Below are 21,882 nucleotides of genomic sequence, written 5' to 3' on the forward strand. Positions count from 1 at the left end.
TCCAGACGTGCCTCCCCCTTAGCTAAAAATTATTTTTTAGTGCAACTTACCTCAGTTTGCCCCATGGATGGTCATTTTAAGTTGTGGTAAGCATGCATTAGGGCTTACGATAGCTTGGTAAAAGGGCTCCTTTATGATTTATATGTAAAGAAGCATGTGACATATGGAATTTAAATAAATATATTTGTTCTTTGCATCTATGCCTCTAAATTGTGTTGCTTAGCAAAAAGGCTCTTGCTACTGCTATAAGAACATAAGAAGAAGTTGCCTCCGCTGAGGCAGACCAGAGGTCCATCTCGCCCAGCGGTCCGCTCCCGCGGCGGCCCATCAGGCCCATTGCCTGAGCAGTGGTCCCAGACTCTCCCTAAAACTACCTCTACTCCTATCTGTACCCCTCAATTCCTTTATCCTCCAGGAACCTATCCAAACCTTCTTTGAAGCCTTGTAACGTGCTCCGGCCTATCACAGTCTCCGGAAGCGCGTTCCATGTATCCACCACCCTCTGGGTGAAAAAGAACTTTCTGGCATTTGTTCTAAAACTGTCCCCTTTTAATTTCTCCGAGTGTCCCCCTTGTACTTGTGGTTCCCCATAATCTGAAAAATCTGTCCCTGTCTACCTTTTCTATACCCTTCAGGATCTTGAAGGTTTCTATACCCTTGCTTAACTTTCTCATTTCCCTTTTGGTATTAGTGAAAATAAGAGCGAATTTCTGTTATCAAAACTATGGGCTCTTTTTACGAAGGTGCGCTAGAGTTTTTAGCGCACGCACCGGATTAGCGCATGCTATAATGCGCGCTAGATGAAAAACTACCACCTGCTCAAGAGGAAGCGGTAGCGGCTAGCGCACATGGCATTTTAGCGCACGCTATTCTGCACGTTAAGGCCCTAACGCGCCTTTGTAAAAGGAGCCCTATATTCCATTAAAAATGGACACACCTTGACATTCTTAAAATAAATAAATGTTTAATACTAATTTGGGCAGCTGTTATAGATATCCATACTGAAGCGACAAAGCTTCAGCTATCATAATATGGAACCTTTGCCCTATACATTTAGATTAAAGGATCTTTAAAACAGTATATGGAACTGTAGTGAAAGGAAAATTGTATTTGCCACTATAAATCAAGCGCTTTTTATTCAAAAATATACTCACACACTTCAGTTCCATATAATCCAATTAGCAGAGCTTCAGCTGGGGTTGAATAGATATTTGATCCCTATTTTTCTGTGAATTTCCTGAGAATGAAATTCTAAGAATTTCTTCTGGATAGAGGAGTTCTCATCTGGTAATAATAAATTACATACTTGAATAACCAATTCTGGTTTATCATGAAAGCTGTAAAATGCTCATTGATTGGTTCTGGAAAGCAATCTTTTACAAGTTGTTACTTTCTCCTTGGATAGACTGGATAATGCATCCACATGTGGTATTTGTCTTCTGTAGTCTTTAACACAGAACAGCCCTCTTGCAGTCAATCAGTAGTTCGTGTACCTTCCACCTTGGTGATGTCATCGCTATTGAGAAGCTGTCTTTTTTTTTCTTCCATGCCGCAATTCGGAAGTCTCACACTCGTTCTCACACTCTTTCGCTCATTACTGGTAAAAGTTTGTTTAGATATGAAAAAGTGCTGACGGAAGGACCTTGGCAATGTACCAGGTTTTACGACAGCCAATTTTGCTGCTGCTATCCCTGCAGGCTTCATAATACTACTCAACATTTCCAGACCCTCGCAGTCTATCAGTAGATGCATTCACTGTATCGTGGGCTCAATTCCTCCTATATGCATTCCCATCAATTCCTCTAATTCCATGAGTAATACAAAAGACAATCCAAGATTTGGTGACTCTTATCCTCATAGCACCCAACTGGCCAAGACAGCCGTGGTACCCGTGGCTCTCCACTCTCTCTACACATCAACCAGTATGATTACCTCTATATCCATCTCTTCTCACCCAGCATGAAGAGCAAGTCATATATCCCAACCTTCAATCAAGGGAAAGATAGTCACACTCTTCCTTCAAGATATTCTTATAGCATCCAGAAAACTTTCAACTTGAAAATCTTATTCATTCAAATGGAAACAATTTTCCTTATAGTTGTAAAAGTTCTGGAGTAGTGTATGCGGTGTTGTGTCCATGCAATTTGATGTACGTTGGCAAGATAACAAAACCATACCATACCAACTATTGTATCCCGCAAATGTCAGCTAGGAATCATTGCAGCTTGCACAATATTATAATTTCTACAGAGACATAGATATTATATAGAAATTGCATAGAAGATATCATGCAGGGGACTGCATGGGAATGGGTCAATGCACTGAGGAAAAAGGATGTTTTCAGTGCTTTCTTGAATTGGAAGTATGTGGGTGTTTGTCGAAGGCTGCCTAGGAGGTTGTTCCAGATTCTAGGACCCTGAAACTCAAAGGTGGTCTCAAAGACAGCCTTCTTTCAAACATGGTGGGTGGAGGGGGCTGGTAGTATTCCATCATTGGATTGTCCTTGAGTTGTGGAAAGATTGTGTGATTTTGGATGGTGGATGTGAGTCCAGCCGAGTTTTTGCCATAAATAACCTTATGCACCATGCATGCTACCTTGAATTGAACCCTGCTTCTGACTGGCAACCAATGTAGTTCCTTAAAGAGAGGTGTAACCCTCTCATATTTGGTCTTGTGTATGATTAGCATCACAGCTGTATTTTGGAGCAATTGTAGTCTCTTAAGGTCTTTCTCAGCAATACAGGAGTAGAAGGAATTATAATAGTCAAGGTAGGGGAGGAGGACCGCTTGCCACCACCCTGAAGTTTGTCGAGCTCAAGGCTGATCTAATGGTTCTGAGCTGTCTTAGACAGAAGAAGAACTTCTAGACCAGTGAGCTGACCTGGTCTCTCATGGTTGGGTCCGAGTCGAGGATGACTGCAAGGACTTTAGATGATCTGCTTATGGCTATCTTATCTCCTGAGGCAAGGGCAAACTCTTGGTGTGGCGAAGTGTTTTGGTTGCCAAACCATAGTACCTTTGTCTTCTGTCTATTTAGTTGAGGAAGCGCTGGTGGGACCATGTGCTTAGGTCCTCTATTAATGTGGAGATGTACTGAATTGTGTCTGAGAAAGAATCTTGTGCTACACATAGGAGGTAGATGTCATCTGCATAAGAGTAAGTGTGGACATGGGGACCAAGGTTTATCCTGCCAAGGCCACTCATGTATATGTTGAATAGTGATGGTGAGAGGAGAGAGCCTTGAGGGACACCACATGTCACTTTCCATGGTTGATATTTCCCTTGGACTTTCCTAACTTTATAAGTTCTCTTGGTCAGCAATTCATTGAACCATTTTTTCACTTGTCCATCTACTCCAAGCTCATCCAAGCATAGGAGCAGTAGAGAATAGTCAACAGCATCATAGGCAGTGGACACATTAACTGTTTGCTGGCCCTTGCTCAGATAGTGCTTTGCCTTGGAGGTGAGTTCGAGAAGGAGCGATTTAGCGCTATGTTGGGCTCTGAAGCCTTACTGAGATAAGATCATGGAATACAAGAATTTTGGAACACAAAGTGCAATCAAGAGAGCTGCAATGGACAAACCTTTGGTACATCGTTGTGAACAGAAACAACATAAATGAGGATTTGCTTTTTATTTTTTTTGCAATGTGCATGCCACACCCTGCATGGAGAGGTGGTGACTTGGGTAGATTACTTTTGCAGACAGAACAAAGATTGATTTACAGATTCAATACAATCACCCCACATGGACTCCGGAAATAAACTTATCTGTATTTTTGTGATGCTGCTGTTTCATTTTATCTGAGTATTCATTATATTCATTATGTAATGATACCACTGCCTCTTATCTTATTTTAATAGTTTGTTAATTTGTATCCCGCTTTATACAAAGCAGGTCACAGTAAATACATACACAATTATACAACATCATTACATACAATACAGACTAAGCACAGACAATGAAAACATTTCAGCGACCAGCGCTTAAAGTTACCATTAAAGACTCAGGGGTCCTTTTACTAAGCTGCGCTAGCGGTTTTAGCGCACGCTTAGCACGTACTGTATTGCCACGCGCGCTAGACACTAACGCCAGCATTGAGCTGGCGTTAGTTCTTGGTGTGTAGCAAGGGGGTTAGCGCGCACGGCAATGCAGCATGCGCTAAAAACGCTAGCGCACCTTAGAAGCCATAAGGCACGCTAGTGTATCTTAACGCGCGCTAAATATTAGCGTGTGTTAAATGCTAACGCATGGCAATGCGTCCATAGGATATAATGGACATGTTAGCATTTAGCGTGCGCTTCATCTTGCAAAATAGAAACCTCTGCAATAATTTCTTAAAATTTGTACAAATTTTCCTGCTCACGTATATATGCTGGAATCTCATTCCATGCTTGTGGTCCTATAAAGGAAAAACATGCTTGCCTGAACACTTTCAACTGCAATTCCTTAACTTATGAATATACAAATCAATGCGATCCACAGAATGCAACTTTGGAAGCAGAACATATGGCAGAACACTATCCACTAAGTCCTTTGGTGCTAGTCCATGTGCACAAAGATTAATTAATATTCATTACATTTATTGTTTACTATTACTGTTGCCCCGAAAATAAGAATTACCCCAAAAATAAGCCCTAGCATGATTTTCAGGGTAGGTCTTAATATAAGCCCTATCCCTGAAAATAAGACCTAGTTGCCAGCAGCAGCAGCAGCACTTCCCCCCTCCCCCCGACCCATCTCTCCCTCCCATCCGAACTGCAAGACTGAAATAAATACCTTATAACAAATCGGCAGCAATCTAGACAGGCTGCTTCATGGCCTTCTGTCTTCCGGGTGTTCCTCTGCCATGTTGCTGATGACAACATCAGCAACGCAGCAGAGGAATGCCCGGGTGATAGAAGGCCGCGAAGCCTTGGTTGGACATGGTTGGAATGCACCAATGATGTCCTTGGAACACATAAGATCCATTACTATATGTTCTACCACCTTTTCAATGTTTTAAGCTGTTTGGAGTTATTTTTTAACAACGTGTGACTGCCTATCCAGTCTATCCAAGCAGAAAGCGTAGTTGCTTTAATGGGGGGGGGGGGAGGGGGGGAAGGGGTTCTCCATGTTTAACTTGGTAATGCAGGCACACCTCCCACCCTCTGTCCCCTCAATGCCTACATAAATAATTGAATATAATACGTAATCTACCCTTTTAATCGCTTCATTTTCAGTATTATACCATTCCATATTATGAAAAGAACTACAAAGACATACTACTATTGCCTACTACTCTCTCAGATTGATACAGACTTTCTCAACAGCGATGATGTCACCAAGGCGGGAGGAGCATGGACTGTTGATTGGCTACAATTTGTATAGCTCTAGAGAGGGCAGTTCAGCGTTAAAGGCTATAGAAAACAAATACCATGTGTATCTGCATTATCTAGTTATCCACAGAGAACCCCCGTTAAAAGTAAGCAACTATGCTTTCTTTCCATATTATTATTTTGCTCATTCTCGATTGCCACAGTTGACAGGTTGAGCATAACCGGGTTCAGTATCTTTGTTCCTTTCCTGAAGTTAAGACAACGATCACAGGAGAAAATTCCTTCTCACAGCGGAGAAATGAAGGAAAAACAGCAAAGGCGACCTTTAAGTAAGTAAAATTGTAGAACACAGAGGTCGCTTTCATTGTTTTTTCTCCATTTTCTGGACTCAAACCAGGCTTATGGCATATTAATGTAACGCTTTCCAATGGAATGGTCATTCTGTGCTGGGTAGGAGAGAAAAATGTATTATTTCTGTCACAGCATCCACATGGGAGGCTGCTGTAAAGGTTTATTCCACTTTTGTATCTTGGGTAATGCCTTTACAGAAAGGATGGTAGATATGTGGAATAGTCTCCTGGTAGAGGTGGTGGAGACAAAGACTGTGTCTGAATTCAAGAAAGTATGGGACAGGCATGTGGGATCTCTTAGGGAAGGGTGGAGATAGTGGATGCTGCAGATGGGCAGACTGGATGGGCCATTTGGCCTTTATCTGCCATCATGTTTCTATGTTTCTAAACTGCTTAATTTTGGGCATACCACGGCAGGAATGAACCTTGCTTCTAAACCAGGATGTGCTGGAAATTCTCAGCTTCTCTGGTTTCCTGCTAATGCTGATCTTATCACTTGCAGTCCATAAGATGTAATATACATAGACACAATATCAAAATATAATGGAAATCTTTTTTTTTTTTTTTTTTTAATTAGGCTGGTGGCACCCAAAACAGTTTGGAATTTTTGTATCTTTCTGCTATACTTTCTTGGTTTCTGATTATATTTGTTAGTTTGTGAGCATCTTCTCTTTCTCATATCAGTGAGAGACCTCTAGTGTCTACTGTTGGTATTTCAGTTGGGTTTTGAAAGAGTGGGAGTCTTTTTTTTCTATTTATAGGCGCAAAGCCTCAGCAGGGGGCCTTGGCTTTAGGTAGGGATTTGTTGACACTTAAAATTCTACCCTTGGAAAGAAGTAGAAAAGAATTTGGATCAGCCATAAGAAAGCCTCAGTTTCCTCTGGATAAAAAAGAGGAGCAGAAGGGGAAAATAGAATGTTACAAATCAAGCAGTGGACCTAACCTGCTGATATGAGGGATTTTATTCTGCCCAGGGATAGCCCGAAAGACCATCACAGAAATACTTAAATGATAAGTGCCAGGAACACAGATTCACTAATGACTGACAGGTTTACATTGTGGATACTATCATGCAAACTGTATTAGGTACTATTTTTTTCCATTTTGAACTAGGTCTGCAGTAAAGTATGCTCTAGAGCAGTGGTTCCCAACCTTGTCGTGGAGGACCACCAGCCAGTCAGGTTTTCAGGACAGCCCTAATGACTATGTATGGGGCAGATCTGCATGCCTGTCACTTCCATTATATGCAAATCTCTCTCATCCATATCCATTAAGGGCTCCTTTTACTAAGCTGCGATAGTGTTTTTAGCGCACGCTAAACCCGCGCTACGTGGCTAGAACTAACGCCAGCTCAATGCTGGCGTTAGTGTTTAGCACCCGGGGCAATTCTGTGCACGCTAAGTGCACGCTAATACTGCTATCGCAGCTTAGTAAAAAGAGCCCTAAGTGTATCCCGAAAACCCGACTGGCTGATGGTCCTCCAGGACTGCTGTAGAGTGTAGAATGTTTATTGATACACCACTAGAAAATATACTTCCTTACACTTTGGGGCATTTGAGGTTACTCCTTTTCCCTCACCAGCTACTTGGAACTTAAGAGTTAGAGACTCAGTCCTGGTACTGAGTGTGACCCCTATACCATTTATTATGCTTTCTTTAATCTGAATTCTCCCTTGCAGTGCAGTTGCTCTCCTGTCTAAACTGTTTTACCTTTGGACTTGCATCCTGGAAAAAGCAGAGTGCATCATCTGCTATTTAATTGATTTAGAATACAGTGGTACCTCGGTTTACGAGTGCACCAGTTTGCGAGTGTTTTGCAAGACGAGCAAAACATTCGCAAACTTGGTGCCTCGTAAACCGAGCTTGCCTCGCTGTACGAGCGCCCCCCCCCCGGCGATCTGGCATCCCCCCCCAGCGATCCGGCATCCCCCCCGCTCGCATTAACCCCCTCCACCGCGATCCTACTTCCCCCCCCCCGAGCAGTCAATGACTCCCTTTACCCGACTTGGCACCAGTGCCGGTGCCCGAAGATCCTCCCTCTTAGGGCGCGGTTGGGCGGTGCGTCGGAGATCCTCCTTCTTCTGGGCTGGGCTGGGCTGGACTGGCTTTGAGCATTTGCGCATGCTCAAAGCCTTCTGGTCTCGCTCTCTCCGAGATTGAGAGCGAGACCAGAAGGCTTTGAGCATGCGCAAATGCTCAAAGCCAGTCCAGCCCAGCCCAGCCCAGAAGAAGGAGGATCTCCAACGCACCGCCCAGCCCAGGCCGCGCCAGAAGAGGGAGGATCTTCGGGCACCAGCACTGGTGCCAAGTCGTGTAAAGGGTGTCATTGACTGCTCGGGAGGGGGGAAAGTAGGATCACGTTGGAGGGGGGGCAACGCGAGCGGGGGGGGGTGCTGGTTCGCAGGGGGGGGAAGCTGGATCGCGGGGAGGGGTTTGGAACAGCGTCCGATTCCTCAAGGGGGGGGGGAGAATGGAGCAGCGCCGGTAGCCTCGTGGAGGGGGGGGGAGGAGGTGGAACCAATCAAAGCAGTTTCCCTTACTTCCTATGGGGAAACTTGCTTTGATATACGAGCAATTTGGTTTACGAGCATGCTTCTGGAACGAATTATGCTCGTAAACCAAGGTTCCACTGTATATGACTGAAAATATTTGTCTAAGAAAAAAAAAATTAACAACAAAGACCCAACTGACATAACAGAATCCTTTATCTTAATGAAACAGGAGGCTACCAGTGAGGATGCAAGTTTAGTGTAGATGGCTCTTAATAATCCGGATGCTTGTTATTTAAAACCTGGATTAAGATCACCAGCTCGATGTTTCCTTGTGACTGAGCAGACAGTAATGACTTAGGAGGGAAATTTTTCAAAGTCAGTTTTCAAATTCTCATTTATGTGTATTTGGCTTCCTGATAATTGTCCTCTTTTAATGCATGTACTTCTGGCTGCATTTAGAGAGGTCTTTGCGGGGGTGCATGCAAATATCATGCAAACGTACATGGGTTCTTGTCAAAGTGAAAATAGGCAAGCACTACTGTTTTGAAAATTGATGCAACTTAGGGGTCCTTTTACTAAGGCGCATTAGCACACGCTAAACACTAACGTGTCCGTTATATTCTATGGACGTGTTAGCACTTAACGTGCGCTAAAACGGCTAGCACGCCTTAGTAAAAGGACCCCCTTAGTCTGTGGATATAGAATACCTGCAGACTTTGTTCCATTGTTGAGAGTTTGAAAATTACCCTCTTAAGTTAACTACCTGAGATGAATTTAAATTGCGCAGTTAGAAGTAAGAAGCCTGTGGTTACTAGATCTGCTTTTCAAAAATCCCCCAAATATGCTAATTAACTTGGTTCTTGGGCCAAATATATATAAATAGACTGGATATTCTTTATTATTTATTCTGAAAGCCAAGCCCTAAGTGATCATTGCATTTCAAAATGGACCATTCTAGCCTACATAAAATTTAGCTAAAATCTTATTTATATCTGATATTTTCTAGAGCACTATCTTACTAGGGCTCAGGGCAATGTAAAAAAAATAACAAAAAAAGACACTAATTAAGCATAAATTAGATACGATCCTGGATGAGGAGGCTTTACGGGATCCCCGCCAACATGGATTTACCAAGAAAAAGTCCTGCCAATCCAATCTAATTAGCTTCTTTGACTGGGTAACAAAGAAGCTGGATGTGGGGGAGTCCCTCGACGTCGTGTACTTAGACTTCAGTAAAGCTTTTGATAGCGTCCCACACCGCAGGTTATTGAACAAGATGAAATCTATGGGTCTGGGACTGCATGGGTCAATGATTGGCTAAGCGGTAGACTTCAGAGTGTGGTGGTAAATGGAACCACTTCCAAAACATCGGAGGTGACCAGTGGAGTGCCACAGGGTTCTGTCTTGGGCCCGATCCTTTTCAACATATTCGTAGGTGATCTGACTCAGGATCTTCAAGGTAAAATCACATTATTCGCCGATGACGCCAAACTATGCAACATAGTAAGTAAGAGCACTTTGCTCAACAGTATGACACAGGACCTACTTCTATTGGAACAGTGGTCCTCGACTTGGCAGCTAAGCTTCAATGCTAAAAAATGTAAAGTCATGCACCTTGGCAGCAGAAATCCGTGCAAAACTTACACACTAAATGGTGAAACCTTAGCCAGGACTAAGGCAGAACGTGATTTGGGGGTGATCATTAGCGAAGACATGAAAACTGCCAATCAAGTAGAGAAAGCTTCATCGAAGGCAAGACAAATGATGGGTTGTATCCGTAGAAGTTTTGTCAGCCGGAAGCCCGAAGTCATAATGCCGTTGTACAGATCCATGGTGAGACCCCATCTGGAATATTGTGTTCAATTCTGGAGACCACATTACCAAAAAGATGTGCTGAGAGTTGAGTCGGTGCAACGAATGGCCACCAGGATGGTATCGGGACTCAAAGATCTCCCGTATGAGGAAAGGCTGAATAAATTGCAGCTATACACGCTCGAGGAATGTAGAGAGAGAGGTGACATGATAGAGACGTTTAAATATATCACGGGCCGTATCGAGATGGAAGATGATATCTTCTTTCTTAAAGGGCCCTCGGCCATAAGAGGGCATCCACTGAAAATCAAGGGTGGGAAATTTCATGGCGACACCAGGAAGTATTTCTTCACCGAAAGGGTGGTTGATCATTGGAATGAACTTCCACTTCAGGTGATTGAGGCCAGCAGTGTGCCAGATTTTAAAAAGAAATGGGATACACACGTGGGTTCTCTAAAGAGGTAAAATCAAGGGGGGGGGGGTCAGTAGAGTGGGCAGACTTGTTGGGCTATGGCCCTTTTCTGCCATCATCTTCTATGTTTCTATATTATATGGTAATTTAAGAATATTCATTATGGATCTCCTAACAGCCAGAAAAAAAAAAATCTCTTAACATGGACATGCTACAAATCCAAATTTTATTTTGGAAGATCTATTGGGAATTGTGGAGAATAGCTGCCCTATACAGATCCTGATTACACAGGTCAGAATGAAATATGATTTTTAAAGTTGGCTTATGTTAAGAGATTTTTCTTTTGCTTACTTCAGTATTACCAGCAGAACTACTAATAATAAACATGCCTTTTTATTGCAGCATCCATGGAAACCTTGTTGAATTTAAATAGTGGTTTTGTATAAGAATTTATTGTGATCCTTTTATATTTTTTTGTTTTATTTCACTAATGGGTCAATCACATATACTTTCCATACTACCTCATACTGCTTTGCCCCTACGATGCTGCTGTAATTACTGGTAATATGGAACATGAACTGAAGTGTGGTAAATGAAATTATGAGGTATTTACGCTGCATATAACTCCTGATTTCAGCAGTTGTGGGTGGAAAAAGTATTTACTAATTATGTGATGGGCAAACTGTAGGTTATGATTTCAAAAGTCAAAAAAACATTCCTTGCTACATGTATACTTGACAGGCAAAGGAAAAGTTATAAGTATAAAGAAGGGGATGATCACTTCAATTAACAAATGTAGCGAGGATGAGAATTTTCTAGTACAATGGCAGTCTCTGAGCAACTGTTCAGCTTGGTATTCTGAAGAAATGCAGCAAATGTATACAAAGCTGGCCTTCAGCTTCAGCTAAAAAAGCAAATAGAATGTTAGGAATTATCAGGAAAGGAATGGAAAACAAAGATGAAAATGTTATAATGCCCTTATATCGCTCTATGGTATGGCTGCACCTCGAATACTTTGTGCAATTCTGGTCGCAGAATCTCAGAAAAGATGTAGCGGAATTAGAAAAGGTACAGAGAAGGGTGATGAAAATTTTAAAGGGGATTGGACGACTTCCCTCTGAAGAAAGGCTAAAGTAGCTAGGGCTCTTCAGCTTGGAGAAGAGATGGCGCAGGGGTGATATAATAGAGATCTATAAAATACTGAGTGGAGTGGAAAGGGTAGATGTGAATCGCTTGTTTACTCTTTCCAAAAATACTAGGACTAGGGGACATGCGATAAAGCTACTACGTAATAGATTTAAAACATACCGAAGAAAATATTTCTTCACACAACGTGTAATTAAACTCTGGAATTCATTGCTAGAAAATGTGGTGAAATCATTAGCTTAGCAGTGTTTAAAAAAAGTTTGGATAATTTCCCTAAAGAGAAGTCATTATTGAGATGGCTTGGGGAAATCCACTGCTTATTCCTAGGATTCCGATTATGGACTTTTCCTCCAGGAATTTGTCCAAACCTTTCTTAAAATCAGCAATGCTATCTGCTTTTACCATAATTTCTGGCCACTTCATTTTTAAGCTTAGATCTTTCCTTCCAAACAGAGACCTTGCTAGATGTCAAATATAGAAAGAACAAGGTAACTTCACAAGGAATTAGCTGTGCAGGAAATGTGAATCTCCTCATACACCCACCATATAGTGCAAAAATGTGCAAAGGTCTGTTTTTTTTTCTTTCGATCACTACATAGCATATTCTGAAGGTCACTACAAACATATTCTGAAGGTCAATGCTAAGGTTAACAAAGTTTCCTTCCTTGGATCACAAGGAGATACTGACAAACCACTGGAAGAGATCCCAAAACAACTACCCAGGCACAACACCCAAAGACCCACTCAGTGTGTGAACCAGTTGAGTGGAGTGAACTAACTGGAGGGTGGAAATGGGCCCGGAGTTTGCTCAGCAGAATTTTCCAGACCACCTCTTCCTCTCAACACATTGACATGCTGCCGACACCACCACCACCATTAGGAACACCTCACTGGGTAGGTCAGCAATGCTTATAAACTTTATAAAACACATTATTATATTTTCTTATAAAGCACATATTTTAACTGAACTCTCTGACATCCTCAGCCTTGCCATTCACAAAAATAGAAGGAAGAAAAGTTCCCGTTTCCTGCTGTCTCATGTCCCCGGCCTATACAATATTTTTCTTCTGCAGACCCTTCAAAATTCTGACCAAATCCTCGTTTCACTTGCATTATAAAGTACTGAGGATGCCATCTCTCTCCAATCCCAGGTCCTAAAGTCTAAGACAGTAGCGCAAACTAGTGCTGCCCGATTCAAGAAAAAAAAAAAATTTCGATTCGATTCAGCCTATTGAATTGGTTTTTCGATTCAACTTTCCTGCCCAATTGGGTGTTTGTTTTTTTTCAAAATCCTGGTAGGTTTATTTTATAGCTTTTTCACCCCCCTTTGGCTTCTCCTAACCACACTGGCGCTGTGGTGTAAATAAAATAAAGCAACAAAAAGGACTTTTCCTCTCTGTTAAATTCTAGCTCACGTTTGCGGTCTAACACCAGCTCTGGCAGGATACACATTTCAAATCTGACATATTGTAATCACAAAACAGAAAATAAAATTAGTTTTTCTACCTTTTGTTGTCTGGTTATTTTACAAATCTTGTTGGTCCAAGGCTCTGGTTGTCTTCTGATAACTTGCTTGCCAGGGTCTCCTTCTTCCTGCTTTCTGCATGCTAACCATCCATCTGCCATCTCTGTCCTCCCCGTTTCCCTTCCCTCCCCAGGAGGTCTGGCATCTATCCTTTTTTTGTCTCCCTCCACAGATCCATCTTTTCTTAACTACCCTTTCATCCAGCATCTCTCCCTCCTTCCCCACCACCCCAGGGTCCACCATCTCTCCCTTTCTTTTCCCAACTACCCTCCTATCCAGTATCTCTATCCCCCCATCCACACCATCCCTTGTGTCCAACTTCTCTCCCTTTCTGTTCCTTCCCTCTCTAAAAACCATGGTCCATCATCTCTCTCCCTCTTCTCTATTTTCAGACCCATTATTTCTTCCCACCCAAAGTCCGGCATATGCGCGTCTCTTTGAACCCCCCCATTCCCTCCGTGTATTTCTATACCAGGGTCCCCCCTCCATGAAGGCCTGTCCCCCCCTTAAAGGTCTGCATCCCACCCCTGAAGGCCTGCACCCCCCGAAGGCCTGCACCCCCCGAAGGCCTGCACTCCCCCTTGAAGGCCTATCCCCCCCCTTGAAGACCTGTCCCCTACCCCCTTGAAGGCCTGTCCCTCCCCTTGAAGGCCTGCCTGTCCCCTCCCCTTGAAGGCCTGTCCCCCCTTTGAAGTCCTGCCTGCTTGTCTCCCCTTTGAAGACCTGCCTGTCCCCCCCTTGAAGGCCTGCCTGCCTGTCTGTCACCCCCCCTTTGAAGGCCTGCCTGCCTGCCTGCCTGCCCCACCCTGAAGGACCGCTCGCCCCCCTGACCTCTCTGCACCAGCTATGAAGCAGCCCGCAGCGGGATCGCGATGTCAGCGATCCCTGCGCTGCTTCGGAGCTGCTTCCTCTACCGCGGTCCCGCCCCTCCTCTGATGTCAGAGGAGGGGCAGGCTAAAGGCCTGCTGCACTGTGCATGGATGACTATAGTAACATCATCTATGTTGGAGCACCCATAAAAATTATAAGGAAATTAAGGATAATTCAGAATACAGCTGTTCAATTGATTTGTGGTTTAAAAAAGAACGACCATATTAGTCCATATTATCGTTTACTTCATTGGCTGCCTTTGGAGGCAAGAGTATTATTCAGATTTTCCTGTATCTGCTTTAAGCTGATAGCGGGATTGTCTCCAGCTTCCCTTTTTCCTCATTTTGTGTTGCATAGACCTTCAAGAGAAACTAGAAACTTCAACTTATTTGCTTATCCAAAAATTAATGGGTGTAGATATAAGACCTTCTTAGATAGGACCCTAGCATTTCAAGCTGGTAGGCAACAATCTTGGTTAGGTAAATGTATTCAGCAAGCTATGTTATCCTATTGCAGTTTTCGGAAATTAATTAAGACCACTTTGTTCGATAAGTTTATTACTTAGTGAGTTGTAGTATTAAAATTCTATTTTACAAATATTTATATTTTTTACTGTATTATTGTATTTCGCTGATTGTCCAGCTCTTTTTAGTGTAAATCGCCTAGAACTTTTGGTTATGGCGGTATAAAAGAATAAAGTTATTATTATTATTATATGTTGCATTTCGCTAGCTTTGTTCCGGTTATCGAGTAATTTAACAATTGTCTTATTGATTCACTCTTGTATCTTAATATGCAGTAACAGATGACACGTGGAGGTGAAACAAGTAGAGAAATACATAGGTTTATAGGAGTTCAGGTAGATAAGGGTATCAATGATGGTCATTTAAAAAATTTGGAATATTTCCATGAGATGGTGCCACAGTCCATTAAGTCATCGATGCCGTCAATGGTATTTTGCAGCATGTGACAAAACCTACTTTTCCTAGAATGCGAGAAAACTGGAAACTCGCTAGATGTAGACGACATTGTTTAACTTGCTTTTTTTTAAATCAAACTTTTCAAACCACCTCGGAACTTAAGGAATTAATACTTGGTCATTGCTGGGCAATCTCAGCTGACAGGTTTTAGGGTTATTAAATTGAAAACGATTTATTTTTAAAGCAGTCTGATTTTTAACAGATGTTGGAAATGTTAGGGAAGGGGTAAAACGCGGACCTGACGGACCTGACGGACCTCGCGGATCTAAACCCGTATGGCCTTAAAAATCTGAGGTCCGTGTCGGTCCGTGTCCGTGTCGCTTGTAGTTTCTGTCGCTGACAGACCTTGATGAGATTTTAGCGCTGACGGATCCGTCTCAACATAGGGAGGGAAAAGTGTTAGGATCCGTCAGCGCTAAAAATCTCTCCGAGGTCTGTCAGAGCCAGAGACTCGTGCTGGAGTTTGGAGACTTCTTTTCCATAATGCACGTCCAAAACCTATGTCCCCGCTCTCTTGGCTTCTGCCGCTCCAGCACTAGTCTCTGGCTCTGACAGACCTCAAAGAGATTTTAGCGCTGACGGATCCGTCTCAGCATAGGGAGGGAAAAGTGTTAGGATCCGTCAGCGCTAAAATCTCATCGAGGTCTTTCAGAGCCAGAGACTCGTGCTGGAGTTTGGAGACCTCTTTTCTATAACGCACGTCCAAAACCTATGCCCCCGCTCTCTTGGCTTCTGCTCTGCCGCTCCAGCACTAGTCTCTGGCTCTGACAGACCTCGACGAGATTTTAGCGCTGACGGATCCTAACACTTTTCCCTCCCTATGCTGAGACGGATCCGTCAGCGCTAAAATCTCATCAAGGTCTGTCAGCGACAGAAACTACAAGCGCCACCGACGCGGACCTCAGATTTTTAAGGCCGTAGGGGTTTAGATCCGCGAGGACTGTCAGGTCCGTGAGGTCCGCGTTTTACCCCTTCCCGAAATGTTATCCTTCAGAATCCTAATAATGGCCCTCTTTTACTAAGCTGCGGTAGAGGTCGGAGCATTTAGCGCTCCGGGCCGCAGTGGAAACCTCTACCGCGGCTTAGTAAATATAATAGGAAAATCGTCAAGCATGTGGATACAAGGAATGCAAAAGAAATGTAAAGAAACGTTTCTAATTCTTGAAAAGAGCAAAATAGATGGGAAAACTTACGGCACATCAATAATGCTGAATTTCATCAGTTCATAATCGGTTGTGTTCTGTGAAAAAAAGAATAAATAAAAAAAGACTTTTTAAAGAACATGTGGGATTTGTTTGCAAATTTCCTGAGCTGCCCCAAATAAAATTAATTTATTTTGCTGGAATACGAGGATAACTGCCTTGTTTGCAACTGAGTCCAGGCAACACAGGGAACTCAATTCAGATCAAAAATCACCAAACACCTACAAGGAGATGTTGAAAAGGTCTTGGCCCAATCAACTTCCTAAACCACCAACTTCCTAAATGCTGAGCATTACTTTGCCACTGTATTTTATAAATTGTATAAATTGTATTTCTACCCTTTACCTTTTTGTTCCAGTTTGTATTAATAGAACAAAATGATTAGTCTGTATAACTATGTCTTATTTGTATTTGTCATCCCTGGCTTTTATTGTATATTAGAATTATGTAATACGCATTGAAATACTGGATGTTTCGTACAATCAAAATTTATTCAACTTGAAACTTGAAATGACTGTTGTCTTATTTCGCTACGTGCCAATTTGCAGAAATGAAATTCTCTCTTTTTGACATTCTCTTCTGGGCTGGGCTGAGAACTTTTCAGCATCCCCCTCTTACACCTGGGTCACATAGAAGTAAATGTCTATGTTTGGGATGACTTTTATAAAATCCTTTTATGCACATAAACAGACATTTATTATGTGAAAAATCCTTTATAAAATGAGTATACATTAAACAATCTTGTATTTCTTGAAACATAATAATGTACAAAGTAAGAGCAATATGAATAATTTAGAGTCAGTGTGCAACAAGCAAAAAACAAAAGGAATTGACCCCAAAATATCCACAAAGAAGAAAATCCAGAGAAAACCAAAAAAACTCTGTGGAGTGACGATGTTCCCAAATGGACTTTATTTGAAAGTATCAAAGTTCCAAAGGTACACTAAAATCATCCACATAAAATAATTCCATCCACATCGTCACTCCACAGAGTTTTTTTGGTTTTCTCTGGATTTTCTTCTTTGTGGATATTTTGGGGTCAATTCCTTTTGTTTTTTGCTTGTTTCTTATGTGGATGATTTACTTTTATGTGGATGGAATTATTTTATGTGGATGATTTTAGTGTACCTTTGGAACTTTGATACTTTCAAATAAAGTCCATTTGGGAACATCATCACTCCACAGAGTTTTTTTTGGTTTTCTCTGAATCAGTGTGCAAAACATTAAGTAAATCTTTAGTTTTCTTAGTACAATTAATTGATACAAGTAATTTGGGAAACAAGTAAATTTGCATGACTTAGAGCAGCATTTTAGAAAGGATATAGAAATCTGAATTGAGACATCCAGGTTGGGACATCATTAAGTTCTATTAGCTTTTTAGAATGGGATCTGCTGACATACAACCTTTTCTAAAGTACCATATACAGTATATTCCAAATGTAAGCCAAGATTTTTGTCCCCCCTGAAAAAAATAAATAAATTGGGATCTCTGTTTATATTCAAGTCTCTCTGTAAAATGACAGGCTCTTCTATCCCCTATCCCTTCCCCGATGCCTGGCACTTTTCTCCTCCACCTCCTCCCTAACTGACCAGCATTTCCTTTCTCCTTTTCCTCCTTTCAGTGTCTGACACTTCTGTCCTCCCCACCCTGATTTTACCTGTCTTTCTATGTGCTGGACTGGTATGGGGTCTTGAACGTCTGTTCATGCTCAAGGCCTGCCAGCTCAAGTTTCAAGTTGTTTCAAGTTTCTTTAGTTTTGATCTACTGTCTATCAAAACAAGTGTCTAAACGGTGTACAATATAAAAAGATTACAAAGAAAACAGTTAAAATAAATAAAAGCAATATTTTATCAAATGTTAAAAATCCTAGGCAAATTTAGGTTAACATACATGAAACAGAAGGAAAGTAGGGGAGGGAAAGGTTGTTTAAAATATATTGAAGTAAAATTAATTTAAAAAAGGAACGGTAAACGAGGAGTAGCAAAAACATTAGGATGGGAATCACTTCAAAAGAAGTATTAGATGTTTCAAAGCTTCACAAGAATCAAGGGATTAAAAGGCAGAAGCTGATACTAAAGAGTAAAGAGCACATAGCCCTGGTGTCGGCATCAGCCAGAAAAACAGGTACAAGCACTGCTGGTCATTAGGGGGAGGGGGGTGAAGGACAGAAGTGGTGGTCATCAGGAGAGGGGGAAGGGGAATGCTGGTCATCTGGGGAGGGTGTATGTGAAGGACAGACGTGCTGATTCTTCAGGGTGGGTTGGGGTGAAGGACAGAAGTGGTGGTCATCAGGAGAGGGGGAAGGGGAATGCTGGTCATCTGGGGAGGGTGTATGTGAAGGACAGACGTGCTGATTCTTCAGGGTGGGTTGGGGTGAAGGACAGAAGTGGTGGTCATCAGGAGAGGGGGAAGGGGAATGCTGGTCATCTGGGGAGGGTGTATGTGAAGGACAGACGTGCTGATTCTTCAGGGTGGGTTGGGGTGAAGGACAGAAGTGGTGGTCATCAGGAGAGGGGGAAGGGGAATGCTGGTCATCTGGGGAGGGTGTATGTGAAGGACAGACGTGCTGATTCTTCAGGGTGGGTTGGGGTGAAGGACAGAAGTGGTGGTCATCAGGAGAGGGGGAAGGGGAATGCTGGTCATCTGGGGAGGGTGTATGTGAAGGACAGACGTGCTGATTCTTCAGGGTGGGTTGGGGTGAAGGACAGAAGTGGTGGTCATCAGGAGAGGGGGAAGGGGAATGCTGGTCATCTGGGGAGGGTGTATGTGAAGGACAGATGTGCTGATTCTTCAGGGTGGGTTGGGGTGAAGGACAGAAGTGGTGGTCATCAGGAGAGGGGGAAGGGGAATGCTGGTCATCTGGGGAGGGTGTATGTGAAGGACAGACGTGCTGATTCTTCAGGGTGGGTTGGGGTGAAGGACAGAAGTGGTGGTCATCAGGAGAGGGGGAAGGGGAATGCTGGTCATCTGGGGAGGGTGTATGTGAAGGACAGACGTGCTGATTCTTCAGGGTGGGTTGGGGTGAAGGACAGAAGTGGTGGTCATCAGGAGAGGGAGAAGGGGAATGCTGGTCATCTGGGGAGGGTGTATGTGAAGGACAGACGTGCTGATTCTTCAGGGTGGGTTGGGGTGAAGGACAGAAGTGGTGGTCATCAGGAGAGGGGGAAGGGGAATGCTGGTCATCTTGGGAGGGTGTATGTGAAGGACAGACGTGCTGATTCTTCAGGGTGGGTTGGGGTGAAGGACAGAAGTGGTGGTCATCAGGAGAGGGGGAAGGGGAATGCTGGTCATCTGGGGAGGGTGTATGTGAAGGACAGACGTGCTGATTCTTCAGGGTGGGTTGGGGTGAAGGACAGAAGTGGTGGTCATCAGGAGAGGGGGAAGGGGAATGCTGGTCATCTGGGGAGGGTGTATGTGAAGGACAGACGTGCTGATTCTTCAGGGTGGGTTGGGGTGAAGGACAGAAGTGGTGGTCATCAGGAGAGGGGGAAGGGGAATGCTGGTCATCTGGGGAGGGTGTATGTGAAGGACAGACGTGCTGATTCTTCAGGGTGGGTTGGGGTGAAGGACAGAAGTGGTGGTCATCAGGAGAGGGGGAAGGGGAATGCTGGTCATCTGGGGAGGGTGTATGTGAAGGACAGACGTGCTGATTCTTCAGGGTGGGTTGGGGTGAAGGACAGAAGTGGTGGTCATCAGGAGAGGGAGAAGGGGAATGCTGGTCATCTGGGGAGGGTGTATGTGAAGGACAGACGTGCTGATTCTTCAGGGTGGGTTGGAGTGGAGGACAGAAGTGCTGGTCATTGGAGGTAATGGATGGATCTCATTCACTTGAATATAACCCCCTCCCCTGGTTTATATTCGAGTTAACAGTTTTCCCAACTCTTGGTTTATACTCTGCTAGGTTTATATAAAAAAATAGATGTTTATCTGTTAGTACAAATCCCTGAGATACTCCAAAGTAGAGAATGACATGGGGACAAATTTGTTCCCATCCACGCAGGAACTCTGGTGGAATACCAGGTGGAATACTCTGCCTCAGTATATTCGATCTGAACAAGATATTGTAAAATTTAAAATACTGTTAAAAACCCACTTATTTAAAGATTTCCCTTTCATTCATCACAAGGAAATATCAATAGAACACTAGTGAGCTCCTTGTAATGCATTTGCATAGAGTTCCCGGTGGCTGTTGTGAGGATCGGTTGCAGCCATGAAGAACCCTTTTGGATAATCGAGATGAGAACTTCCGTGTCAGTAAGACTGCTTTAACTAGCCTTACTGGCACTGAAAGCTTTTTAGCATCAAGGCCTGAGTTTGCTGAGAAATGCTTTCAGCTTCCTCTCCATGTGCCCCACAGTACTTCTCTTTTCAGTTGGTGGCCTTCTATCAGTAATCGAGAATTACTTGCTTTCCAATGAGGCCATTGTCTAACAGTGAGTGGGGGAGGGAGGGGGCGTTATGTTCACCTAAAGGTAATGAACTTTCTGCGTTTACCAGTGTTCCCGCTAAGGTGCGCTGGCCTGCGCTCGCGCACAAAATATTACATCGCAGCGCAAAGTTTCTCTTCACAGCGCACACACGCGTCGCAAAGGTAAGGGGAGGTAAGGTAAGGGGACGCATTGGGGGGATTGCACTTCCCCACAATTGCCATGCTTCGGTTCCTCTTCTTCCTTCCTTCCTCCCCCCCCCCCCGCGGGACCCTGCGGCACCATCAACTCTTACTCCCTCTAATGTCGGCCCTGCAGCTCCAGACTTCCTCGCACCTTCTCCCCTCCCCCTTTGGATCGCTATTATTTTAAATGTTATAGCCGCGGAGCTGTATCCATCAGTGGAGATGTCTAACCTCGGCCTGCCCCGGAACTCTTACTGCAACAGTGACTTCCTGTTCCTGCCTAGACGGGCGGCTGCTGCAGTAAGAGTTCCGGGGCAGGCCGAGGTTAGACATCTCCACTGATGGATACAGCTCCGCGGCTATAACATTTAAAATAATAGCGATCCAAAGGGGGAGGGGAGAAGGTGCGAGGAAGTCTGGAGCTGCAGGGCCGACATTAGAGGGAGTAAGAGTTGATGGTGCCGCAGGGTCCCGCGGGGGGGGGGGGGGGGGGAAGGAAGGAAGAAGAGGAACCGAAGCATGGCAATTGTGGGGAAGTGCAGAGCTGCAGGGAAGAGTGTTGCGGTACCCAGCTGGAGGGAGAAGGAAGATGAGGGAGGGAATTAAAGGAGATGCCAGGGCTTGGAGCATAGGAGGAAGGTATGCCAGTCTAAGGGAAAAGGAAGGGGGAGATGTGAGAGCATGGAGGGGGAGCGAAAGATGGAAGAAAAGGAAAGGAGAGAGATGCCAGAGAATCAGGGAAGGGGAGATACCAGACTATGAGGAGAGGTGTGGGAGAGGGAAGGCGAGGAGAGAGATGCCAGACCAATGGGGTGAAAGGAGAGATGGAAGGGGGAGGCATACAGTTTCTGGAAGGGGCATAGAAGGAGAGAAGATGCCATATAGGGGAAGAGAGACGGCAGACAGTGAATGGAAGGAAGAGAGTTACAAGAAGATGAGGAAAGGAGAAACCACAGAAGACAAAGGTAGAAAAAAATTTCTATTTATTTATTGCTTTAGGAGACATGTGTCACTGTTTCTGTGAAGCATTGTATGCAGAGTCCAGCTTCTTGCTGGTTCAATTTAACCTTTGTCTATGTATTTTTATTTTATCCCCCCTTTTACAAAACTGTGAAGCGTTTTTAGCACCAGCCTTGGTGGTAGCAGCTCTGATGCTCAGAATT

At 43.7% G+C, this 21,882-nt stretch overlaps 1 protein-coding gene across 2 annotated transcripts in view; it reads right to left on the minus strand.

The window, feature by feature from the left end:
* BLNK (B cell linker) overlaps positions 1-21,882 on the minus strand; it is a 309,255-nt gene that overhangs the window by 190,876 nt on the left and 96,497 nt on the right. For both annotated transcript variants that reach the window (XM_033943169.1, XM_033943170.1), the window contains exon 3: positions 16,098-16,144. In XM_033943169.1, the coding sequence (XP_033799060.1) occupies positions 16,098-16,144 (47 nt within the window). The remainder of the gene's footprint in view (positions 1-16,097; positions 16,145-21,882) is intronic.

Source organism: Geotrypetes seraphini, chromosome 4 (assembly GCF_902459505.1).
Source record: "Geotrypetes seraphini chromosome 4, aGeoSer1.1, whole genome shotgun sequence".
Taxonomy (NCBI): domain Eukaryota; kingdom Metazoa; phylum Chordata; class Amphibia; order Gymnophiona; family Dermophiidae; genus Geotrypetes; species Geotrypetes seraphini.